At 50.3% G+C, this 25,387-nt stretch overlaps 2 protein-coding genes across 6 annotated transcripts; one reads left to right on the forward strand and one right to left on the reverse strand.

Annotated features, from left to right (window-relative positions):
- The first annotated feature begins 37 nt into the window (after positions 1–37).
- Positions 38–7,605, forward strand: MGME1 (mitochondrial genome maintenance exonuclease 1). Of its 3 annotated transcripts, XM_030945537.1 has the most exons (6): positions 47–80; positions 796–855; positions 2,749–3,353; positions 4,433–4,655; positions 5,056–5,188; positions 6,370–7,605. In XM_030945537.1, the coding sequence occupies exons 3-6, from the start codon at positions 2,831–2,833 to the stop codon at positions 6,502–6,504; spliced, it is 1,014 nt and encodes a 337-aa protein (XP_030801397.1). In that variant the 5' UTR covers positions 47–80; positions 796–855; positions 2,749–2,830; the 3' UTR covers positions 6,505–7,605. The 3 variants fall into 3 exon arrangements, with proteins under 3 accessions (XP_030801399.1, XP_030801397.1, XP_030801398.1); XM_030945539.1 differs by lacking the exon at positions 796–855 and having other exon boundaries at positions 38–80; XM_030945538.1 differs by lacking the exon at positions 47–80 and having other exon boundaries at positions 769–855.
- A 1,814-nt stretch (positions 7,606–9,419) lies between these two features.
- Positions 9,420–17,307, reverse strand: OVOL2 (ovo like zinc finger 2). Of its 3 annotated transcripts, none has more exons than XM_030945725.1 (5): positions 17,190–17,307; positions 16,803–16,894; positions 15,982–16,172; positions 13,660–13,849; positions 9,420–10,185 (listed from the first exon to the last, which is right to left on the reverse strand). In XM_030945725.1, the coding sequence occupies exons 4-5, from the start codon at positions 13,772–13,774 to the stop codon at positions 9,875–9,877; spliced, it is 426 nt and encodes a 141-aa protein (XP_030801585.1). In that variant the 5' UTR covers positions 13,775–13,849; positions 15,982–16,172; positions 16,803–16,894; positions 17,190–17,307; the 3' UTR covers positions 9,420–9,874. The 3 variants fall into 3 exon arrangements, with proteins under 3 accessions (XP_030801585.1, XP_030801584.1, XP_030801583.1); XM_030945724.1 differs by having other exon boundaries at positions 16,803–16,922; positions 17,190–17,248; XM_030945723.1 differs by lacking the exon at positions 17,190–17,307 and having other exon boundaries at positions 16,803–17,024.
- Between the last annotated feature and the right edge of the window lie 8,080 nt (positions 17,308–25,387).

The following is a 25,387-nucleotide window of genomic DNA, read 5'->3' on the forward strand; positions in this document are numbered from 1 at the left end:
CGCGCTGGGCGGGGCAGAGGCTGTGGGCGGGGCGCGCCTGCGCGGTGGCTCCCACGGCGGTGGCGGGAAGCGCGGCTGAGGTAACGCGGAGCCGCGGGTCGTGAGGGCCGGGCGGGCCTGAGGGCGAGGGAAGGACAAGGGGCGGGAAAGAGACGGGAGAGAGGAAAGGTGCTGGTGTTCCCCTGGCCCACACCGCCCCCGGGTCCGTCAGCGAGCGGGCCGCATGGCCGGGCTGCCGTGGCTGGCATGCCCGCGTCCGGCGGGGCTCCGTGGCCAGAGTGGGTTTTCCCCCTCGGCACAAGGTTTTCCCCCCGGGCTGTCCGGCCCTGCGATTTTCAGGCGCATGCAGAAAGTTTATTTGCCTGAGGGCACTTGGTGATCACTGGCGTTGGCCCAGCGCTTTCACAGATCGCAAAAAGCGCTGATTTCGTGTTACAGCTTTATGCCCCACTAATTCCCTTGCCAGTGCTGATCTGGGAATGGAGCTTGAACTGGGAACTGATGCCTGTTAGAGCTACGCTAAAGTAAAGCTCACAGCTGTGGGCTTGTGCTTTAAACGGGGTTGTGAGTTGTCTCTCTTTGTGCTCTGAACATCCCAAAAGAGGGAGGTGTATATTTAACCTGGATAGGTTCAATAATGTATTTTGAAAACTGCAGGGAACTCACAGTTATACCTTCCTCATTGGATTTGTTCTGCTCAAATTAGGGACAAGAGGCAACAGGTCTGTAGGTGTGTTTAGGAGTGCTCTTTTTTGTTATCTCTGAAATAAGTCATTGCCTTTTTTTTTTTTTTAGCTGGATAGGTTTCTGTGGCGAAAAAGCCATACTGCTTATTACCCAAAAACACAGCTGGAGGTAGGTTTTTATAGATGGGAACTTTTCCTTAAGTAATCCTTTCTATTTCCTTCAGTTAAGCCATTCATTCCTATACTGGAAAAAAATTTCCTCAGTTGTGTTAGCTCAGTTATTGTTGGAACTGCAAAGTCAACTTGCTTGGGACAGTAAAGTCCTCTTGGGGTTTTTTTTTTAAGCTCCAAGTTATTTTGAATTTTTTTCTGTTCTCCATTGTGGCTCATCATGCAGCGCTTGAAGCAATTCTGCCAGTCTTCAACCACAAATGCTTCCAGAGAGAAGGGAGACACTTCCCCAGAGGGAAATCTCAATTAAATTCTGTTCTTTGTGTACAAGAGTAGATCCCAACCACTCCATTTCCTTCTTGTAAGTTATCTGCACAGAAATGCCACTTTAGTGATTTGTTGAAAAACACATGATTCTTCATTCAGCAGGGCACAAGGGCTCCTTATTCCTTAGCAATCCTAGAACCTCTTTCCTTTTGTAAAACAGGACAGCAGCTGGCAAACTCTTCCTTTCCTGCTGGTTCTGTTCATACAAACATTTCCACAAGTACTGGAAATTCCACAGGTATTTTCCCCAGCACAGCACAGGCTATTAAATCAAAATTCCTGCTAGTCACTGAAGCACTGTGTTGCACTAAATTTGACTCTGGAGCTCGTAATATTCCATATCTCAACAGCCCCATGATTCAAAGCACTGATCTGGTATAAATTTATTCCTTGGAAAGTGTTGAGGGAGCAGCTTACTACAAGTGAATTTATGCTGAATCAGGCATCCTCTTGCTTCCTCCAGTGGCACAAAGCCAGAATAAACTTTTTCTTTTGTGCTGTGGCTTTATGTGACAAAGCCACAGCCACTGGCCCAGCATTTGCTCTGTTCTGATTAGTGCATGTCCACAGTGACCATTAATGAGCCTGTTCATAATAATCATCAAACAGCAGCCTGGGAATCCACGAGCTTGGATACTGTCACACAGGAATAAGAATATAATAAGAATATATTTTTCCTATTTCATTTTCAATCCCAGCTCTGGCATCTCTAGTTACAGGTAACCTCCAAGAGGGAAGGGATCCATTTTTCTGCACTGATGAAGGAAATGCTACTATGGAAGTGTTACATTTTATCCAAAAATGTGTGCAGAAAAACTTCCTAGGGCTTCCAGTGCAGCCCTGGAAGGTGTGCTGAGCATGGTATTGCTTGCATGCTGGTCTTGCTTTTACATTTCCTAAGTGGCTTTGAGCACAGCTATGCTTGAAACTTGGTTTGGAAAAAATAAGTTCATATTTTATTCTGAACTTTAAAAAAATTTCTTTGAATCTGAAAATCTTTGCAGTGCATGTGGTTTCTCTTTGCCTTTTCTAGCTTCAAGTCTCACAATTGTATGTACTGCTGCTGTCTGTTTTCTCCGAGTGATACAAAAGAAAATCGTGGGTTTATACCCTGTAAGGTTCCCCACAATCCCCTTAAGTTGGTCATTCTCTATAAACTTAAGAGTTTTAATACCTCACAGCAGTGAATTGGCTCCAGTGTCCTCTGTGTAACTTTAATTTCCCCTCCCTCTTTTGAGGTTGTTCTTGGCAGATCTGGTTTTTGTCCCTACCTCCACGGCAGTTCTGATGCTGTTGCTGTAGGGATGTCCTGTGATGCAGCTTTAGCTACTTGCAACAAATCTTCAAGTGATTCAGATTTCAGATTTGGCAGGCTGTTCTTTTCAGGAGCATTTCCTCTTTTCCTTGCTCATTGGTTTTTTATCTTATTGATCTGAAGAATAAAGGTGATACAAAGTAAATGAGGACACTTTGGTCATAGCAGTTCTTTGTTTGGCAAAGGGCAAGAATAGGATGGTTGGCAGAGTTTTATGACTCTCTAAATCACAAATTTCTTTTTCCACAGGAGGAAAAAAGTATGGTAACCCACAGACTGTTGCTGACAGAAGGAAGACAATTCTAACTTCTCACAAACACTTCTTGTCAGGATGCAGTTCCTACAGATCCTGTCCAGGAAACCAGGGAGCCTGGAAGTGCTTTTCCAAATACCATTTTGCCAAAAGCAATTCCCATACATGTGTCTGTCTACCTCTGCATGTGTTTACAGCAAAAAGAAAAGAGGAAACAGTTATGACCAAGTTGACCAAGAAAAATACAAGAACTTGGTCCACTCTGTTATATCTTACAAAACCAGCACCCAAACCCCAGAGACAATACTTGAGGAAGACAATTTGTTGTATGGGCCACCAGCTAAACACACACCTCCAATTAAAGCTGGGACAAGAACTCCCAAGAATTGGGTTCCTTTGATAAACCCCAGCAAGAGAATTCTTCCTGTCAGCAGTGACTCAAAGGTGCCCATGAAAATCAGGTTGCAAAGAACAAAGATGCCCAGCGTTACCCGCATCCTTCAGCAAACCCTCTCTCCTCAGCAAGTCTTCTATCTGGAAAGATGGAAGCAGAAAATGATAGAGGAGCTTGGAAAAGAGGGATTTGAAGAGTATACCAAAAGTAAGTCTAGCCACAGTGGGATTGCAGAGTAGAAGCAGTAGTTTGGATTGCTGGCAGGTACAATGGCTAAGTGGTTTGGAAATCCATGAAGCTGTTTCCATTTCATGAGAGCATGATGTGAGTGTACCTGTTACCAACGAGCCTAAGCTCTGGTCTTTGTTCTGGGACCACTAAAATGGATTTGGAAATTTGTAGAAAATGAGAGTCAGACTGTAGGCATACTTTGCTCAATGCTGTCTGACTTTCCGTCAGTTCTCAATTTGCCAGTGTCTAATTAGAAATAGGTATTTGACAGATGATGTTACTGAGCCTCTTTGCAGTTATGAAGCTACTTTGTAACAAGATGGAAATAGGCATTTTGAACTTATATAGTTGTGAGCCTTTAAGAACCAATGTGTCCTGCTGTTTGTGGTGAGATTTTTCAGTAACTGTTTGGTTTATCCAGTGAGACTGAAAAAGCAAAGGAAGCATTAATATAAGGGATACCAATTTCACTATTGACAATTTATTTCTGTTTCTTTCCCTTCTCCCCACACCCTCAGACTTTCAGTACAAAAATGGGGACTGGTTTGAAAGCTACATTGTGGAATATGTAGGATACAAATCTAAAGTAGTGTCTAAAATGTGAGGAGGTGTGGCATTCACGTTCTCTGAAAAAACCCCTTCGCCCAGGATTTTTTCCTCCTGGGAAGCTGAGAAGCCTCAGAGAAAAGGGAAACAATTCTTCTCTCATTTGCTTCTCCTGTGTTTTGCTGCTTTGGAATGTGTTTGGAGGTTGTTTACTCCCAGGTGATTGTTTCACTGGATTCTGGTGTGAGTTGTTTTGACTCTGGCCAATTGGGGCCAAGCTGTGTTGGGACTCTGGTAAGAGTCATGAGTTTTCATTATTATCTTTTGAGCATTCAGTAAGTATCTTTTCTGTATTCTTTAGTATAGTTTAGTATAGTATTTTTTAATATAATATAGTATTATAAATTAATAAATTAGCTTTCTGAGAACATGGAGTCAGATGCATCATTCCTGCCTTTGTCGCTGCATTCCCTGCAAATACAATAAGGGGGTTTTCCCATTTTTCTTAGATCTTTTTCTCCAAGGAGAGCTCTTCCATTCAGCTTTGGAATCAATATTCCTGTCTGAAGAGACAGCAGCCAGGGACCAGGGTGAAGATGATGTGGTGGCTGGCTACTTATCCAGTGTGGAACGTGTCTTGGAAGACATCAGCGAGGTGAAGGCTCTGGAGAGCGGAGTTCACCACGAGACCCTGCAGTACCTGGGCCTGGTCGACTGCGTGGCCAAGTATCAGTGAGTGCCCTTCCTGAAAACCCCTGTCCTGTGATGCTGTGGGGGCCAGGGTGTGATTGAGTGGACAGATCTCTAGGACTGGCAGGCTGGAGGAACTCCCCTGGATGATCCTCAGTGCTGTTCTGGCTGGTGGGGAGCTCCCTACTGGAGAAGGGACAGGTTTAAGCAATTGTCAGTGTTTTCCAGGAACTGCAGCAGGTTTTAGTAAGTTAGTTTTAGTTTGGTTTTTAGGATCTAAACTGCCAGTGTGAAAGAGACTTGTTTAGTCATAATAATGAGCGATGTGACATCATGGGGAAACAGGCTGAGAATGGAAAAGTCTTATGTGTTGTCTTCGTTATTTCTTACTTGAGACTAAGCTTAAGTTTAAACCATTGTCCTGTCTTGTTCTCCTGTGCAGGGGCCAGCTGTGCGTGATCGACTGGAAAACTTCAGAGAAGCCAAAGCCATTTCTGCAGAATACTTATGACAACCCATTACAGGTTGCAGCATATATTGGAGCCTTAAATCATGATGCCAATTATGACTTCCAGGTCAGTAGGCCTGCTGCATGCCAAGACAAGCAGCAATGCCTGTGTGATCCTCATTTCTTCCTGCCTTTAGAACCTGCTGCCCACCATGGGAGTGTTGGTAGGATTTGTAACAAAGGAGCCCAGTCTGAGATCAGGTTAAGGTGTCATACTGTGAAATAATTCCACTGCTCCTGCTAATCCTGCTGCCCTTGGCTGCCAGTAATGAATTTTCAGTGGTTTTAAGGAAGTGCTCAGTGGGACCAAGGGATGCTCAGATAAACTCCCAGGTACCTGGCATGTGGGCAATCCCCTGTGCTCTGTCCTGTGTGGTTTTTGCTTGTGTCAAGAGTAGGAAGGGGGCAGGAGAGGAAATAAAGCAGAAGAACCTGCAAACAATAAAATGGTGTGGGAGGGTCTTGCCTGCATCCTGTCTTGCTGTGTCCCGCTAGCAAATGAGGGAATTAAGTGATGCATTTGGTGTCTGGAAGCTGTACTGTGTTTCCTCAGGGAAAAGCAGTGGAAAAACAGCTTCTTCATCAGAAGATTGTGGAATAATGTTTTTAAAGACCCCAAAAGCAATTCTAGCCTGCCTGCTTGGCCTGAAGGATTTTTACCTCAGTACAGATATTAAAGAGGGAAAATAAGAAGCAGAAGAAAGCAGGGTAATTTGTATGTTGTGCTAAGGACTTTCTAAGATACTGTGGAGGTCAGTGAGCACAAGCACTCCACAGAGATGATCTTGACAGAATGAAATATGGGCTGGAATTCTGCTAGTAGCTTCCTGCTCCCCACTGCCAGTGGCTGTTTGGGATTTGTCAGGTATGAAAGATGTCAGAACATACCTAAGTAACCATTTCTATCCAGACTGAAGCTGGAGGGTGGCATCAGCCTGGTTGTATGGCCCCAGGCAAAAACTCCTCAGTCTCTGGCAATTTTCCTGGCATCTGCAGGGTTTAAATATCACTCAGAGTGATAAATATCCTCAGAGTTCATGTCCCCTGGTTTTCACAGGAGTTACCCAGAGCTTTGGGCTCAGGGTTTTTGGAGCATTTGAATGTTAAGTCTCTCTGTAAAGGTGAGCTCTTGCCTGTTTTTATTCCCCATTCCTTATGTGAGATGTGCATGTTGGGAAGCTGTTTTGCAGTGAGGTTTAGCTCTTAGGCTTGCTGTGGGGTTTGTGACAGCCCCTGTTTGTGCTGCAGGTTCGCTGTGGGCTCGTGGTGGTTGCCTACAAGGATGGATCCCCGGCACATCCGCATTTCATGGATCCTGACCTGTGCTCTCAGTACTGGAACAAGTGGCTCTTGCGCCTGGAGGAGTACATGGACAAAAACTGACCCAGACTGAGCACAAGCAAGTGGCCAGAGAGAAAGGAAGAACTTTTCTTCATGTTCTTTTTTGAGTAACTTCAGCTAATTTCTTACTAGCCAGGCTCCCCTCTCTCCCCTCCCAAAAAGTAACTTTCAAATGGGGAATATTTATTTCCTTATATCGTAGGTGACCTCAGTGGTCCAGGCAGAAAAAAGCCAACTTATTTGGCCTCTCTTTTTTATCCCACACAGTTTATACAGCCTGGGGTTGATAGAAAAGTTTCTACTATCAAGTAAAACTGCTTGATCAAATAATCTTTTTTTTTCCCTCAAAAATCACAAATGAAAGTTGCAAAACTGAGTCTTTAAAAGTTGGTGAACTAAAGCAAAACAACATCTGTGATGTATGAGCTGAGAGAAATGCAAATGATAAAGAAGTGGATATAGTAGACTGAGTTTCAGTCAGTTCTTGCTCATGGCATTATCAGGCTTGTTCTTATTTGTGGTTTTTCTTACAGCTACAGCTGGAAAACCTGTGCTGAGAGTTACAGTGAAAGTCCTCATTGGTTCTCATTTAGAACAGTACAGCAAAGTGGCCACTTAGCAGAAGTGGCTCAGCAAGAGAGGAGCAGGATTGGAGCCAACACTCCCAGAAGTTTCCAGCGGGTGTTCTGAGAGGTGGGAATGTTGGCTGCTGCTAGTGGCTCCTCCTGCAGGTGTTTTACACCCAGCCCACAGAAAAGCACTGTGAGATGGGCTGTGTGCCCTTGGCTTGAGCTCTCCTGGCTCTGCTGTGGGCCTGAGCCAGTGAGGGGCCCGCCCTGTGTAACCATTCCCAGTGCCACATGAGTGAGTTTCTGTATTGAAGCAGAGCCTTCTGAGGGGTGAAGAGCTGCTCGTTGGGTTTTGGGGGCTGTTTTTTATGGGTTTCTCTTTGTTTTTTGATTTGTTTTTTTTTTTCCAAATAAGCTTGTGAATAAATATTTTGAAACAGAACTTTTACTTCTGAAGCACATAAAATCAAGTCTGTAAAACAGAGAATACATGTCAGGCAGTATTGTTCTGGAAAATTTTTTTCCTCATTCTCTTTGTCTTGTATGACTTGTATGTGTGAGTTTTCACAATAACACTGCAGCTTACAAATAAAATCATGACCAACCCCTGAGCTTTAAGAAAATCAGCCAGAACCCCGTGCCTGAGGAAGGCTGCCAGCAAAGCCAGTTTGTGACCCTAAGTCCCAGCTGAGTCTGTACCTCAGAGGGCCAGGAGGAGGCAGACAGCCTTCAAAAACAGCAGTGGTGGGAGTCACTGTGTCTGGCACTTCTGAAAGCCTGGCTGCTGCCTTGGGAACCCCTGGCTGAGCTGTGGAGCATTGCTGGAGCAGCACAGGCTGGTTTGTCCTGGAACAGGACTGGCAGGTGCCTGTCACCAGTGTCACACAAGCCCAAAGACACTTTGTGACCAGTTTCAATGAAGTTGCCCGACGACTGTTAAAGTGATGCACCCAGGGCACTGCTACAGGCACTGTCTGTCCTCTGCAGAAAAACTTGCTGGGCAGCCAGGGCAGTTACTCCAGCTCTGACATCCAGAGCTTTGCTCTCTATCCAGGATGGCTTTTTCCCTGTGGCCTGCTGCCTGCTCCCTTTCTCTTTTGTTGTGAATCCTTTCTGTGCCCAGCTCACTGTGCCTGTGCTTCTGTCAGCAGGGATGTGCTGTGGCAGTGACACTGGAGAGAGAGCCAAAGCAACACGTGGTGCAGGAGAGATACAAAACCAACCCATGCTGGTACACACACAAAACATGGCTCTGGTTGGAGAGGAAGGGTTCAGCCCCAGCTCTGCTGTGCCAGGGAAGGGCTGAGGTTTCAGCAGAGCTGGGCACACATATGCCATGCAGTCAGGTGAACATTAATCCCACTGCAAAGTGAGCAACCTTCCCTTTACACTGCTCAGTTACAAGACCTGGGGGTCAGTGTACAAGCTTTAGCTTTCTGCAAAGTCAGGATCTTCTCATTTACCTCAGATGGTTTATTTTTCCCAGCAACTTCCCATTTATTAAAGTAGTCTACAAACTTTCCTGCTACATAAGATAAGTTTATTCTTAACTCAGTAGCATCACTTTATTATCCTCATTTTCAAGGTCTCAAGCACCAACAGTTGTGCTGAATAAAGCATTAACATCCTTAGGAATGCTTTAAGACCCCTAAAATCTTTTCCCCACGAAAAACCAAGCAGGTGCCTGTATAAAACTGAAGCAAGTTGAAAAGATTTTTTTCACAATTCTTGCAAAGTTGCTCAAAATATCTCGTTTTAGCAGCAAAGACTGTGAAAGGCCTGGCTAAGTCTGACTTGGTATTTTAGGTGGGAGGAGCCTTCTACACTTAGAGTGGTCACAGAGGAGCAGCCAGATTGGTGCCTGCAGCTTTGCACAGATCTCCTGAAGCAGACACAGGCTCAGTCCCCCTTCCCACTGCATTGTTGTGTTAATGAACGGGCACTTGAATATAAAAGACAAAAAAAACCAAACACACACACACCATAAAATATGCACAAAATTGCATTTCATCGTGACAGAAAATACTTAATTTCAAGTCATTACAGTGCTTTCTTTGGGTTTCTGCATTGCTGTTGGTGTATGTTAAAAAGATGTGGTCATAATCCTCCAAGTGAGCACAGCAAGTCCAGGAACACCAGAGCTAAGATTTCACTTGTATATCAACATGATAAAAGTAAGTTCATGGCTTCAAGTACTTAAGACACAACCAAAAGTCTGCCCTAGAATAATAGTGGAGAAATTTTAGGAAGAAAACATTCTGCATCCTTTGGGAAGAGTTTCAACTCACCTTGGATGTCATTTCCATAAATTGTTAGCAGGCTGCACAGGGGGCAGAGCTGAGTGTATTTGCACTTTGTAACTCGCTGGATTATACAATGCACTCCTGTTCTTAAGGCACTTCAATTAATTCAATTGCATAGAACTGTGTGCCAGCAGCACTCTTACCCAACACTTTTCACCCAAACCTCTCACAAGTAATTTGCATGGGAGGTAGCAGTTATTCATTTTACAAAATACAAATACACCTGGGGAAAGGTGAACTCATTTGTCAGGGGTGTTCGGACCTGACAGAAAACAGGTTGCCCAAATGTCAGTTCAGTAAATACTCCATCCGAGAGGCGACAGCCTTTGCAAGCATTCCGTTTTTATTGGCCAGATTAAAAAAAAAGGAAAAAAAGTCTGAATGGGAATATTTCTGTCAAACTGAGGTTTTACCAACATCAAGAGTCCCGTTAACAAAAGCATCCCTTTAATTTCAGGCATTCCTTTCAAAATAGTTCTTAAAAAAATAAGATCTGTAGTCCTGCATGTAAACTTCATTCCTGCCGAGCATCGGCGAGCGTCACTCGTCCTTGCCCTCCTCTTTGGAGTTCCTCTGCAGCACGGGGCTGAGTTTGGTTTGCAGAACAGCTGCGAGTTTTTTGGAGGTTTTCTTCAGGAAGGCGCTGCCGGGGTGGACGCCGCTGACGTGCAGGTACAGCTCCTCCTGCGTGGGGCCCGTGTAGCCGCAGTCCTCGCACACATAGAGCTTGTCCCTCCTCTGCTTGTAGGCGTAGTGCTGCTGCACGCCGTGGATCTTCCTCAGGTGGGACTCCAGCGAGCAGCGCTGCGTGAAGGCTTTGTTGCAAACCTCGCACTTATAGGGACGAATGCCTGCAGCAGGGAAAGACAGAGGTTACTGTGGCATTCCTGAAAAATCCCTTCGCTCAGGATTTTCCTCCTAGGAAGCTGCGAAGCCTCAGAGGATAAGGAGAACAATTATTGTTTCATTTGCTTTTCTTGTGTTGTGCTCACATGTAGATTGTTTACCCACAGGTGATTGTTTCACTGGATTTCTGGTGTGAGTTGTTTTCACTCATTGGCCAATCAGGGCCAAGATATGTCAGGACTCCGGAAATGAGTTTTCATTATTATCTTTAACATCCTTTCTGTCTAATGTAATGTAATATAGTATAGTATAGTATGATATAATATAGTATGATATTAATATAATGTAATATACTATAATATAATATATTATAATATATTATAATATAATATACTATAATATAATATAATATACTATAATATAATATACTATATTATAATATATTATACTATAATATAATATACTATATTATAATATATTATACTATAATATAATATAATATAATATAATATAATATAATATAATATAATATAATATAATATTTTAGCCTTCTGAGAACATGGAGTCAGATGCATCATTCCTCCCTGCCAACGAGGGTCCCTGCAAGTACAGTAGGTTGTGTCACCTGTTGTGTCACCTGTGTCTTGTTTCCTACAGCCAAGAGCAAGGCTCTGGCACATCAGCTGCTGAGATGGTATCCAGCAGCCCAAGGAGCTGCCTGTCTAAACAAAACATCTTCCTTTCAGGCTATGGGTTTATATATTTAGGCATAGAAAACCTAGGAATGTTCTCCTCAGCAGGTGCTGAAGATAACAGATGCCCATCAGTGGTTTGGTCCTAAGGCAGCCATTATCAACTCCTGCAAAACTTATTTTAGACCCCTGACTGTTTGAAATCCTGTGTTTATGTAAAACTATTAGCTTCAGCTTTTATAATGAATGAAAACTTCTGTCTTGGTAAGATTTTAATTTTTCTTTTGTTTTAACGAGGCTTCAGTGAACAGCAGTGAATGTCCAGCGATCCCAAGTGCTTTCACACCATACAGTTTTGATGACTGAGATGACAAATTCTAGAGAAGTGCAGGAAGATGAAAGAAATAGCTCTGTGTGTTTCCAGAGAAGGGAGAAGAAACTGGCTTGTGATTTAAAAGCCCGGACAACCAACACTACGAAAATCAATTTTACCACCAATCAACACTGAATTTAACAACAACTCCCCCAGTTCTTAAAAAGCTGAGGATTTAGCAACACTTGAAAGAAGGTAAAGCAGCAGGAATTCTGCTTACTAGACTAGATCAGGAAGTTTCCAAGCAAAAACCACCCTTAAAACTGATATAAGGAGTCACCTAACCCCCTCTTTTCCCCAGGGAAGGTAGAGTGCCAGGGTCTGGAAGATCCTATAGTGAGTCAGGCAGAAATGGGTAAACCAGATTGCTCAGACAGTTGTAACTTTGTGATTGCATTACAGTTACCAGTCAGGACCTGATCTATCTACCAGAAATCCAAGCTAATTAGAAGTTCCAATAAGCAGCATCTCAACTCCATTTCTGTTTAGTTAAAAGAGGTTATCCCAGTGCACCAGATTTAACTATCAAGACAGAAGTTTCCTAATGCCTGCTGATGTGAAATTGCTTCATTTCATTAAATTGCAATTGGAGAGAAAGCCCAAACCTTCACTAGAATGCACACACAAAAAGCAGTTTTGTGCTCATTTGAAGGCAATTTAAACCTCCACCGTCCTTGGTGCCTGCTCCAGCACCCCACAGGCAGGAGCACAACACAGAAAGGGCAGTGCCAGAATGGCACAGCCCATTAGGACTGTGGGAACCTCTTCATCACTTAGGAATCATTTAAAATCATGTAGCAATCATTTTAAATTATTCTGACCAGAGACACTCTTGGATTTATTTTTTGACTCTAATGAGGGGACAGCTTGAAAAATCACTTCTTTTGGAAGCACTGGCTCCACACTCCAGCCATACCCCAGTGGCAGCTCTCTTTCCCACATGAAAGCTTTGCAAACAAACCCAAACAGCCCAAAACATTGGCTCCAGGCAATGCTTTCCCATCCAAACAGGTGCCATTGTTTTGGGGGGCTCTACTACTAAGAGACAGCTCCTGCCTACCAACATCCTTGTGTCACTTCTAGCAGTTCACCTGGTTAATGGGGCTCTGCAGAGCAAGCCCAAATAATCTCCAGCTCCCATTGGGTGACCACACATCTGGAAAGATGGGATGTGCCTGTGAGATGTGGTGGGTGCACCTCCTGGATGCCCAACAGTGCAAAGTCAAAGCCTGCTGAGCCACCAGGAAGTTTTGGCCTTGGAGAGGATAGGGTTGATGTTTATTTAAGCCATTGCTTCCAAGGAAAAATAAAAATCCAGTCAAACTGGCAGCCTTCTCCCTGCTTCAGGCTGGGGTAACAACTTCTGGGAAAAGTGAGCTGGATTTGGGGCAACAGAAACATAACCACTGTGATTTGGGGTGGACTCAGGAACTGACCCCACAGCAGAGTGGCCACAGACAGCACATCCTCCAGCCTGGGGGAAGCACAGCATGAACCACACTCTGGTTCCTCCAGACATTTCCAAAATCAAGCCAGAATCCCATCCTGATGGGAGGAAAGCATTCAAGAATGAAAGCATTCAAGATTTTCCCGCTGGGTGAAACCTTCACAATCTCCTTGCAATCAAGTGGGGGATTTAATGTGCACAGTTTGGGACTCTGGCCAGCTTGGATTCAGGGGTTAAAACCAATTCTGTGTAGTGGTTTCATTCCAGGGATAGCAAACTTTATCTGGCTACATCTGTGAACAGAAGGGCTTAGGCTTTGAGCACCTTTCTTGTTCTCAGCTGATAGCCTGGATGGAGAAGGGAAGTCCTCTCTGGTGCCAGAGAGTTGTTTTATGTGCTGCCTTCACTAGTCACGCCTCCAACTCCTCCAGGTCCCTCAAAAACCAGCCAGCACAGCAATCAGCTGGGAAGGCTCCCAACAGCAAAATCCCCAGGAAACTGCTGCTCGTTGCCTCTAGAGGGCAAAGCGTTTTCATGGAGCTCCTGCACGGATAACTGCAGTGATTTGCTGTCCCGGGGTGGTTATCCCAGGCAGGTTATTGGGGGGTTATCCCAGGCTGGTTATTGGTCGGGGGGGTATCCCAGGCAGGTTATCCAGGGTTTATCCCAGCCTCGCTGCCCCAGGCACGGCAGCACGGGGCTGTGTCTACACCAGGTGTGGATGGCAGGTCCTGCACCCTCACTGCTTCACAGGGATTGCAATAGTTCTCCTCAGATTTCATCATTCCCAGGACTTTTCTCTGTCCACATCACACACACTCTGTCTTCCCCTTTTCTCCACTGCATCCCCACTATTTTTGGCAAATGTTGTTATCTCACCAGGTTACCCTCACCCTCTCCTTGTCCTTGTCCCATCCCACCCCTTCTCCCAGAGCCTCCTGCAAGTCCCCAGGGATTGCATTCTCACCAGTATGGGTCCGGACATGCCTCTTCAGATCAAAGGTGTCGTTGAAGCCTTTTCCACAGAAGGTGCACAAGTGTCTCTTCACCTGGCTGTGGCACTTGATGTGCCGGTTGAGCATCCTCTGCAGGCGGAAGCCTTTGCCACACAGCTCGCAGCTATGCAGGGCAGCGTCGGTGCAGGTGCCCGTGGTGAACTGGGGAGTGGGAGAGCACTGCGTGAGCATTGGGGTGAACCAACAGGAGGAATAAAGCAAAACGAGCAGGGCTAATTGTGGCATTAAAAATAAAAAAATAAAAAGCCAGGGATATATTAAAAATGAAAAGTGAAAGCATTCAAGATTTTCCTGCTGGGTGAAACCCTCACACTTTCCTTGCGATCGAGTTGGGGATTTAATGTGCACAGTTTGGGACTGAGGCATCTCTGGCCAGCTTGGATTCAGGGGTTAAAATAAATTCTGTGTAGTGGTTTCCTTCCAGGGGCAGCAACCCTTATCTGGCTACATCAGTGAACAGAAAGGCTTAGGGTTTGAGCACCTTGCTTGCTCCTGCACTCAGCTGACACCCTGGATGGAGAAGGGAAGTGCTCTCTGGTGCCAGAGAGCTGTTTTATGTGCTGCCTTCACTAGTCACGCCTCCAACTACTCCAGGTCCCTCAAAAACCAGCCAGCAGAGATAAAAAAGGTGGTTTTGGAGAGATAAACCCAAGGCACGTTGTGCTGACGCAGCAAAGACTGAAACAATGGCCCTAATCTTGCCCCGTTGGTGTCCCAGTCTCGTTAATTAACAGCAAAGTGACATTAGGGGGTAATCTCATTCCCACTCCTAGCACCAAAAGCATTGTGCCAACACCATGACATAACTTGACTAAAGAAGACACTGATGATTCAGCTCCTGGGAAGATCTGGAATGTCTGGAAAATGTAAATACTGCGCTGCTGGTTTAATTACTCCTGGTGGAACACACGGACATGCCCCCTGTTAGACGCCAGGGATGAGGGAAAGCCAGCAGAGCAGACAGGACCACGCACACACATCCATTGGCTGGAAAACCCAGCTCTGCTGAAAGGTTTTGCTGTGACAGCCACAAACAGCCCAGGTTAAATTACACAAAGTGGGTTAAAGTCAAACAGCAGCAGCGCGGGTTTTTCACAAAGACAGGAATACATCGGGGGCTTCTTTTTCCTGAAGAGCCAGTTATTTTCCCTGGTCCTCCTCTGCTTACTACTGAAGCAACGCTACTCGAAATTGTAAAGAAAGATTAAAAAAAACGGCAGCTGTGAAACCACGAGGTGTGAAACTGGAGGGGGAGCCATCTCTGGGAAGAAGCTGTTGGGCAACAGGGCTATGACTCCACCTCAAGCAGCTGCATATAATCGGGGTGAAACCTAATCATGGGACTTCAGAACGCGGTGACTGAAAATCTGTCAGCCCGGCACAGACAATGGTAAATCTTTACAGCTCCATCCCGCACAGCAGCAGCCAGGGTTTAACGAGGTGCTAACTACCAGCGGTAAACACATCTCCTCCTGCCTGGCGCGGGGGTGGCCTGGCTCTACCTCTGCTGAGGGGACCCTGGATGCTCACAGAGAGATCGGGAGCTCGCTCGGTGTTGAATTCTCGGGTACCACGAGGACCTGAGGCACCGTTTGCCTTCTCCCAGCCTTGGGAGGGAGGGAAATCACTGCGCTGCTCTGCTGGCTCTGCCCAGGGAGCAGCCAGACAGCCAGAGCTCCTGCCCCTCCGCAAAGTCTGTGGACAGATGATTGCACCATTTCACCCAAGCCTGCAGGTCCACCTCAGGGTGGCAATGGTCCTTCACAGCCATGGAGGAGAACCTTTATCTACTTCCTTGATAGGTCATGGTGGGAGGGGGCAGCGTGAAGGGTCACCCCAGCCCTCCTTGGTGAAGGCTTGAGCACAGCATAGCAGGCAGCTTTTAAGGAGGCCCCACGCTATGGAACAAGATCCACCCACGCACCGTGGGGCATGACTCCTTGCTGCCAGGGCTGGTCCTTCCCGGCTGCGTTCAGAGCTCCCGTGGGACCCGAGCCAAGCAGGTCAGGGGCAGCACATCCCAGGCAAGGATAAGAGAAGGCAAAGGGCACTGGAAGATTGTGGCACATCGCTTACGAGCCTTTCCCTGCCGCTGCCACCCTACAGCCGGCTGGCCTCCACCTCGGTGTGCGGGGCGTGTGCTGTCACCAGCAGCACAGAGAGCCCGGGGACTGCTGTCACCTGGTGTCCCCGGGCAGCAGCCAGGCCTTGACCTTGAACAGGGGTCACCCCATTCATTGCCAGAGAAGAGCTGGTTGAGGTGTGGGTATTACCTTGATTTTTGACCTGACCACGGGCCGCTTGCCGGCCAGGTCCAGCAGCACGGCCCCGCCCGTGCCCAGCTCGCCGGGGGCAGCCTGCGGCGTCGGGGGGTCGCTGGGCTCGGCGTCCCGGGTCCCGCTGCTACCGCTGCTCTCCAGGCTGCAGCTGTCTTCATAGCCCAGCAGCACGCAGCCGATGCCGCCTGCAGAGGGGTGGGCGTGCGATAAAGCGGGGGGACCGCGGGCAGGGCAGGGCAGGAGCCGGCGGGCCCCGGTGTTTAACCTGCGGGCGGGCCGCTGGCGGCGGGGGAGGATCCCCGGCTCACGCTGCAATCGGAAACTCAAACACGAACGGTCCCAAAGTTCAAACAAGCCAGCTCCGCCGCCTTCCCGTTATACCCCGGGCAAGGGCAGGAGGAGCGGGAGGAGGAGGAGGAGAGGGGGAGGCCAGGAGTACATCACCCCCACCCCGCCCGCCCGCCCTGGGTCCTTCCTCCTCCTCCCCCCGCCACCTTTCTCATGCAAACGAGGTTTCCCACCTTCCTGGACACACACACACACATTCCCCCGCCAGATCCGCTCCCCGCCCCGCCATCCCCGGGGTGGGACACGCTGCCCGGCGGGGCTGGCACCGCTGCCCGGGCACTTTTCCCCCGAGCGCTGTCCGTGTCCCCTCCACCGCGTTTCGCGCAGCTCTCTCTAAAGCCGCCGCCCGCCCCCTCGGGGCTCCCCCGGCCCGGCAGATCCCCCTGCCCGGGTCGCCCCCTCCGCGGAGCGCCGGGACCCCGCCGGCTCCGTCCCTCCCTGGCGGGGCGGCGGCCGCCGGGCCGTACCTGGGATGTAGGTGTCGGCTCTCTCCTCGTCGGGCAGCCCATCCCAGCTGCGCACGGCGGGCTGCGGGCTGCGGCGCTTCACCAGGAAGGCTCTGGGCATGGCGAGGGCACGGGGCACGGCTGGGCACGGAGCGGAGCGGCCGCTTCAGCCCCGCCGCCCGCCCGCCCGCCCCGACGGGGCTGCGCTGCCGTCCGGGGGAGCGGGACCGCACGCACCGGGCAGAGCCGCTGAGGCGCGGGGAGGGGAAGGGGAGGGGAGGAGAGGGGAGAGGGGGGGGGGGGTGTGGGGGGAGGAAAGTTTCATAAGGTGGAATAGAAAAATGCACCAGGAAACTTGGGAAGGAGCATGCGTGCTGCAAACATAACGGTGTCAACAAGTCTGCTTACCTGTCCGACCGGTTGGAGCAGCTGAGCTTTGTTCCAGCCCTTCCTAAAGCATGAATGTTTGCAAAAGAATTTAACGTCTGAAAATTAAAAAAAAAAGAACAACAAAAAACCAAACCAAACCAAAAACCCAGGCGGGGAGGGAGGGAGCCCCGCCGCTGCCGCCTGCCCGCCGGCGGAGCCCCCGCCGGGCCGGAGCCGCTGCCCCTCTCCCCCTCTCTCCGCCGCCGCACCGGGATGCCCTGACGGGAATGGGGGCCGGGGTTGCTCCCCGTTCGCCCCTCGGGGTCCGAGCAGAGACCCCCCGGGAGTGCCTGTCGAGGGGAAGACTTGCCGAGGCGCCGGGAAAGAGGCCGAGCTGTCCTCGGGGCAGCAGCAGCAGCAGCAGGAAGAGAGAGTTCTTATTGCTTTTCTTAATGACTAGCCTTTCTTCTGTTCAGAAAGAAAAAAAAAAGAAAATAAAAAATAAATTTATTCTTTTTCAGTCATTGATTTAAAATTCAAAACGTGTCAAAGCCTTTTCTCTCCCCCCTCCTTTTTTTTTTTTCTTTTATTTGCCTCTTGTCGTCTTCCCCACTCTTCCCAAAGTGGAAATGAAACAAAGACGAGAGGTTAGGGTATTGGGGAAGGAAGCAAAAGAAACAGAAGAAAACCCACAAGAAGTCTGCGAGCAGAGCAGAGCCCGCGCCTGGCGTGGCCTTGGGTGTTTAACAACATTCAGGGATCCCTTCTCCCGTCTCCTGTCAATCTGCTTTTTTACTGAAAGCAGTGGAAACGCGCTCAGTGCCTCCGTCCCCAGGCTCATCCCTGCGGCAGAGGCGGCACCGGGCTGGGCCAGCTGCGGGAATGAGCACCGGGAGCTGCTTCCCCGTTTCCCCACGCCAAGGAAGAGGCTTTTCAAACGGAGTCACTCCTTCTGGGGGAGCCGCTTTCCTCCCGCAGGGCAGAGCACGGACCGGGCGGAACTGATGGGAGTTTCATTGTCGGTTTCATTGAGACCAAGATTCAGCTTCAGGGGCTGGACCTGGAGCCTCTGGAAGGAGCACGCCTTCAAAGATCAGGGCCAGATGAGAGAGCTCTGCTGGATGCTGCTGTCCCCGTTTGTGTTCTGGAGCCCCAGGGGCACAGCTCCAGCCCCACATCAGGTGATGCACTGTCAGAGAGCTCCTCCAGCAGTCTGCGTTTCCACCAAGGTTTCCCGGCACCTACCTTCTCCCCCTGCTCCTGTGGGGAGTTCACATTTTCCGCAGGTACCAGGTGGGAAGCCACCTCAGCATGGCTTCGGGCAATACCTCAGCCAGACCGCACATAAAACCTTCCTTTTCTCTCTTTCTCTTTCAGGCTATGTAATTTTTCTGTTATGTCTGAGATTTTGCTCCAGGACAAAATACAGCTATGTGGGGCTTAATTGATTTTTTTTTTTTTTTGCAGTGCTTTCAACTTGAGGTTTCTTTTATTTTAAAGACTCTTTGTCTTTTAAGGTGAAAGAGGTAGCAAATGACATTAATCAGAGTGCTCCCAAGCCAAGAGCTTGCTGAGACGACTTCACTGTCATCTGGGCTTTCTTAAAGCCTGCTTTGAGGTTCTCACTTAATGAGGTCCTGGAGCACACGCTTCACTTCCACTGGGTGCTCTAAGTCAGACGTGCAGTTACAAGCATGGCTGAATCAGGAATAATAACAGTAACAACAACAATAATAATAATAATAATAATAATAATAATAATATCATCATCATCAGCTCTGGAGCCTTGACACGAGTGGTCAGGGCTGAGGTGTGCCCAGCCACCACAGGAGACACAGAGTGGAGAGAAAGTCCTGCAGCCCCTGGCAAGGCAAGAGGAGCTGGGTGGAGAGGCACCAGCTCCATGAAGGAGAGCATTCCAGTGGTAGTGGGCTGCCTACGTGCTGAGCCACCAGCTGGAAATGCAGACTGCTGATGGTTGGTGCTGCTTGGCCAGAGCCCGTAGGAAAATCATCCTGCCTTTCCTACAAATACCATCCCTTGGTATTTGCTAACCTGGAGGAGCCTGAGGAGCGTGCTCACAGCATGACCCCACCAACACCACATGCAGCACCATGAAATGGGATTTTTGGGGATCTTTGGGGATCCTTGTGTTCAGCAAGGCAGCTCACAGACATATCACTGGATGGCCACGTCCTTCTCCATGCTCCCACTGGAGCAATGCTGCATCTACAGCTTCAGCGCTGTAATTAAACTCGATAAATAACGATGCTAAAGAGGTAATGGCACAAACATTTCTGTAGGATCTTGTGTAATTTTCAGCATGACTTGGGTGTGGGAGAAAACATAGCACATTAAATTAATATTTCGGGTGTAAATCAAATTAAATGTACAAAATGTGCCGTAGGGTCAAAGCACAGTGGGACCCACCCTTATGGATTTGACTACTAAAATGTGTTTCATTTCACTCAGATCATTTGGGAGTGAGGAGGGAGACATGGGATCAAAGAAAGAACCAGCCCTGTTGCTGTCTCAATCATTCCCAAAGGAATCCCGTGTGGGGTTGGATTGGTGGCCACGTGCAAGGGGCAGGGGGACTCATTCCCCCCATCCTGGAGGCCCCCATGTCACTGCCAGCATCACCCTGCTGATGTGGCACCCAGGAGAGAGTGGGGACAGCGTGCCTGGGGGCGAGGACCTGGCTGCAGGGAACCAGGGAAGGAGCTGGGCTTGAGAGGAGCCCAGGAAAGGAAGGCCCTGACCAGGGGACAGCAGCTCGGTTTGGTCTGTGAACAGGGAATATTTCAGCTGGGATCCCAGGGAGCTCTGTCCGTTCTTCTTGCCTGGGCTACTTTTCACCACGATCAGCACATGAGGCTGCAAAGGGACGTGGCCTGGGCAGGGATGAGGGTTTGATTGCCCAGCCCATCAGAGCTGAGTGTTGCTGAAAGGCACAGTCCCTCAGCAGTGCCAGGGCAATGCCTTCAGCACGGAATCCAGCAAAGGGATCTCCCTGCCCAGCCCCCAGTGGGATCCTGCCCCCAGCCATCACTCCTCTGGCATGGGAATGGAGGGAGTCCAGCAGGTCCACCTGGGGGTGCTCTGCCCTGCAGTCAATCAGGACCCCTTTTCTGGCCATTTCTCATTATTTTGAGCCCAAACAGGCCAGACAGAGGTGAGAGCCTGCCTGGTACAGCAGCTCGGCCAGGCAGCCTTTGGTTTCTGGCTCCCGGCAGAGCTCAGGTGAGGAGATTTATACAAGTTTACTGACCATGCAGGAGCGGCCACAGCTTCATACCCTTGGGGAAATGAACCTGCATCTTCAGGGTCTGTAGTGCTCTTCACACACCAGGGCTACTGCAAGTCACCCACAAACCCAGCTGACACCCCCTTGGCTGGTGAGCCCTCACACTGCTCTCAAGGTGCATTTTGGGAGAGATGGGGCACGTGCTGCTTCCAGCCCCAGTTTTCTTGCCACCTGGTTGTCTCTGTGTGTGTTGGAACCCAGGACATTCCTCTGGCTGCCCTGGAGGGCTCAGGACCCTGGCAAGGGGCTCAGAGACCTTGGCACGGAGTCAAAGACATCTGTGCCTTCAATTTTAGCCCTTGGAAAAAATTACCAGCTTTGTGTGAGGATTTACAAACCACAAAAGTTTGAGTAGAATGACAGTGAATTTATCACAAAGTGAAAAAGTAGAATTTTGAGGATTTAGAATGGGGGTTCAAGAGGCAAGATGAAGGAATCTGGGTGTGTCCTGTCCTTCTTCTTCTTCTTCTTGTCCTCCATCTTCTGCTGTGATGGTGACACTTCTAGATTGGTTTAGGGTAGAGACAGACTGTCTAACACAAATAATAGGTATTAGAAAATTATTGTAAATAAAGTACACGTAGTTTCTAGTGTAAAAAACTAACACTGCCCCAAGGGCAGTCAGTGTGCCTCAAGCCGACCTGCTGGACAGATCTCAGCGGGTCAGAGAGAGAATGTGTTAGATAAAAGAAAATAAACAACCTTAAAAACCGGGCTGGATAAAAAAGACCCTTTAATACCTTGAGAGGCATTTCAGCAGCACCAAACCCGAGGTCTGTGCCGCGGCTCTGTGTCTCTGAGGAGCCGAGGCGCTGCCGGGGATGCTGCGGCGCTGCCCGCGGCGGCGGGGCTGACTCAGCCGCGTTTGGGCAGCGCCCGCCCGCCCCCGAGGGGCTGCTCCTGCCTCCCAGGGCACCTTCCCACCCAAAACACGGCCTTTGGGTGAACAGCGGCCCGCGGAGGGCAGGGAGATGTGAGCCCTGATGGGCACAGCAAAGCCGCTGCCCCGGTCATCCTGTGTGCCGGCAGCGCTGGGGCCCGGCCACTGGAAAGCCCTGCTGCCAAGGCAGGTTTTGGCAGCTCTCCTGCTTAGATGAGGAAACGCTTCACCGCAGCGGCAGGAGCCAGGGTGGCTCCATGCCAGCATTATCTTGGAAGGAGGGAGCAGCGGCTCTGCAGGCTGCCCCAGTTTGGAGGGCGATCTGCTTTCCTTGACTGAGCAGGGAGGGATGGAGAAGGTGCCAGCTGGGGGGAGATGCCTCCCCGGGCTGCGGCAGAACCTGCCCTGCCTGTGCTTCGCTGCCGCGTTTCAAAGCACCCCAGCAGGCTGACTCACCGGGCTCCTGTCTCCCTGCCTCCCACGGCCCCTGCCACTCCCGGCGTCTCCCTGTCTTTCTCCACCTATGGCTCCGCCGCCTTCCCACTCTCCCCAGCGGCTCAGCCCCGTCCCTCTGGCCGCCCATTCACTGTGGCTCCGCTCCCTCGGGGCACACAGCATCTCCACAGCTTCCCACCGAGCCTACAGGTCCCACTCCCTTGGAAACAGCCCCCCGTGAGGTCTGTGGTGGGTGCTGGACTGCAGCATCCCCTGAGCATCCTCCCCACGGGTATCCATGGCCCTGTGTTTGGGGGAAGCAAAGGATCCTGTGTGCCTCACCCTGCAGGATCCTGCGTGCCTCACATGCCCTACACACGGTCCAGCAGCAGTCTGGGAGCAGTCTGGGAGCATCTCTGCCTCTTGGAGAGATGTCCACTCTCACAAGGTGGTCAGCAGAGCCCTGAGCTCTCAGGCTGACATGGAAAGGTGATTGTGTGAGCATCTCTCCTGGAGGTCTCTGAAGCCCCCAGTGCCAGCTTTGCCTGCATTGTCTAGCTTGGGGGCTTTTTGTTGCTTGGTTTCCTGCAATCCTACCGCCCAGTGCTTCCTCCCTGGGAACTTCAGCGTGTTCCTACCAGCCTGATCCAGCAGCAAAGCTTCCAAAGGCAGTGAAATCCCAGGAGTATCCTGCAAGTAGCTAAACAGCGGACAGAAAGCTATTTCCTCTGAATGTTTCTGATGTGCTTCAAAATACATCACCTTTTTTAGACAGCAGCAAATCCACATGGGCTCTAACTTCCAAAAACTTCCACATAAGTCAGAGCTCCTCCAGCTTCTTCAGTAACCAGTCAGTGCTGGTGGTGGCCCCCAGTGCCCTGTGTTTCCCTGGTGCTTTCAGGAGAGACAAAACCCAACAGCTGTGTGAACAGTGAAGAGATGCGGCAGCAGCCTCTCGCCCTTCTTGCCCAGTTGTTTGGATTTTGGATTCTCTCTGGCAGGTCACAGGGAGCTTCAGCCAGGTGGGTTTGGCCACTTGAGCAGCTTCCCGATTCAGTCTCTGGAGGGGGCTGCTGGAATGCAGTGGAAAGGATACCACAGGCGGTCTGCTGACACCCCACTCCCTGGCTTTATCCTTGTGAAAGGCATTTTCCCTCCTTGCGTTATCATCATCATCACCACATCTCCCTCTTCCCATTTTGCTGCCCGGCCCGTGTCTGCTTCCCATGCAGATGGGAGGTATTGCCCTGGAAAAGACACATTTTCCCTGGCTCTGGGATGCACAGCACATCGGGATGCACCGTTGTTGGGATGCACTCATGGAGGCTGAGAGCTCCGGGAAGGAATGTGAAGCCCATTAGCTGACTGGGATGACAAGCATTTGTCGGGGCTTTGGGAAGACAGGGGGGAAGCTCTCCGTGAAAAGCTGGTGGAGAAAAGCTGGATGAGCCACAACTGGGGGCTGACTCAGCCAGTCAGTCTCCTTCCAGGTTTCTGAAAAGAATGAGCGTGCCTTTGAACCCCGTGCTTCCCGCAGCTGGCACGGCGTGATAAGCTGGGCTTCCCCCCTCCCACAGGCCCTGCCATCTCTGCCATCCCCTGCCGAGCTCAAACCTCGGGGGTAGAAAATCCCCTGTCCCCTCCCCAAGGACAAATGGCACCTCTGGGGCCCCCCAAGGCTTCCTCATTCCTGCCGGATGACGGCTGCCATAAATCCCATTGTATGCGTTCAAGCATTTCTTTACCATTTCAAAAATCTCCAGGAGGGGCTAGGCGCTGTCCCTGCCATCGCTCTCCTTCTGCAGGATTATTGGAGTGAGAAAGAAGTGATAAGGGCAGAGAGGAAGGAGTAGGTGTCCCCAGCTGGGTGCTCTGGGACAGTCCCCTGGCTGAGCACCCTGGCAGTGCAGCTCCCTGGGGTTTTTGGTCCTGCTGCACTGCTCCCAGCTCCTCCCTGACAAGGAAGACCACCAGGACAGCCTTGGCCACTGGCAAGGCAGTGGTGATGCCAGCCCGGGCACAAACCGGCCCCAGGCAGGGCCAGGGGACAGGACAGGATGTCCCCAGCCCTGTGTCAGGCACTGCCCGGTTAGAGATGCACCTTTCCTGCTCCTTGTCCTGGTGCCGGGACAGGGCTGCTGCTTCCAACGGGGACCCAGCGCTGCTGCTGGAGAGTCCCTGCCTGTCCCGGTGTGCTATGGCAGAGCGTGTGCTCCTACACGCCCAGGAGGAGCACACACACACACGGACACACAGACACACAGACACACACACTGCTGGGAATGGCCATGGGAGCGCAGTGGAGCCGCTCCCAGCTGGGCCCCTTTCCTTACAGCTCTGGTTTGGCCGCCGAGGGGGCTCAGAGCTGGCTGCAGCACCCGTGGGTGCCTCTGGCCCCTCCACACACACCCAGATGAGCTCCCCTCTCCCTGCTGCTTCATGGCTGCAGCCCCAGAACCCCTGCTGCCCATGGGAGAGCCCTGGCAGGGTGTGAGCTGGGGGTGCAGCTCACCCTGCTCTGGGGCCAGGACCCCCCACACCTTCCTGAGTTGCTGCAGCGTTAGCCTGCCAGCACTTTGGGTTCTGTGCACAACGGTTTTGATCTCCCAGTGCCTTTGACAATGATTTCCAGGAGAGAACAAGCCCAGCCCTAAGCCAGCAACACCCCTGCCCTCAGTTCCCAGCAGCGCCGCCGCCGTTCCCACCTCCCGTGGGCAAGGGTCTGTGCAATTAGCACCAATATAATGATTACTGCTGGGGTTACATCCTCTCCCGGCTCCCGAGCAGGCAGACTTTGGCCTCTGCCTGCCTTTCATCCCCCTCTCAGGGGAAGCACTGCAGGAGGCAGCCAGGCTGCACTCCCTGGGCTGGGTACCCTCTGCAGCACCCCTAAACGAGGGGCAGGGACCCGCTGTGCCATGGGGAAATCGGGGAGGGATATGGTGGGGAGGCACATCCAGACCCTCCTCCCCACTCCCTCATGCCAGGGAAGGAGCGTGGCGTGCCTGGGGGTCCCTTTCCCCCTCTGGCCAGGGCAATATGAGGCGCTGGTGCTCAGTGGCAGCCCCACAGCTCAGCTGGTTTAGCTGGAGGTGACCCCGGGGCTGGCTGCCCCACTGCAATCACACCAGCCCGGCTGTAAAAGCGGCTCCAGCAGCCCGGAGCTCCTGCCCTCTCGGCTGGAAGGAGGAAGTGCAGGCGGAATTTAAAATCCAAAGTAACTGTTTCAAACTGTTTCACAGGCTGCCCTGCAAATGGAAGGAAAGTTTCAGCGCGCCTCGCTCGTAAAGGATTCTGCCACCTCCCCCCCAAATTTATCTTTACTGCATCATTCAAATCTCAGGACAATCAGATTTTCTTCCCTCCAGCTCCCTGAGAAGAACTATCAGAGAGCCCTGGGGCTTGTCTGAATGGGAGGAGCAACGAAATTCATCCAAATTGCTGGTGAGAACAGGTTCACAGAGCAAGTGCTGAGGGGGTGAGTTCCAAGGGCTTTCACTTCATTCGTGCCCATCAAAAAATAAAACCCACCCAAGCCAGGCAAGCCTCCACCTGCCCAGAAAGGAGGCTGACCTGGTCAAAATAAAGCATTTTTAACACATACATTTCATGAAT

This window comes from Camarhynchus parvulus, chromosome 3, assembly GCF_901933205.1.
Source record: "Camarhynchus parvulus chromosome 3, STF_HiC, whole genome shotgun sequence".
NCBI lineage: Eukaryota > Metazoa > Chordata > Aves > Passeriformes > Thraupidae > Camarhynchus > Camarhynchus parvulus.

What these genes read in the sequence shown, in the direction of transcription:
- OVOL2 (XM_030945724.1), bottom strand. Translation starts at nt 16,902, where the DNA reads ATGCCCAGAGCCTTCCTGGTGAAGCGCCGCAGCCCGCAGCCCGCCGTG. An exon ending in AGCCGACACCTACATCCCAG is followed by an intron (nt 16,173 to 16,802) that starts GTACGGCCCGGC and finishes ACCCCTCTGCAG; the next exon opens with GCGGCATCGGCTGCGTGCTG. An exon ending in GCATGTCCGGACCCATACTG is followed by an intron (nt 10,186 to 13,659) that starts GTGAGAATGCAA and finishes TCCCTGCTGCAG; the next exon opens with GCATTCGTCCCTATAAGTGC.
- MGME1 (XM_030945539.1), top strand. Translation starts at nt 2,831, where the DNA reads ATGCAGTTCCTACAGATCCTGTCCAGGAAACCAGGGAGCCTGGAAGTG. An exon ending in GACTGCGTGGCCAAGTATCA is followed by an intron (nt 4,656 to 5,055) that starts GTGAGTGCCCTT and finishes TCTCCTGTGCAG; the next exon opens with GGGCCAGCTGTGCGTGATCG. An exon ending in ATGCCAATTATGACTTCCAG is followed by an intron (nt 5,189 to 6,369) that starts GTCAGTAGGCCT and finishes TTTGTGCTGCAG; the next exon opens with GTTCGCTGTGGGCTCGTGGT.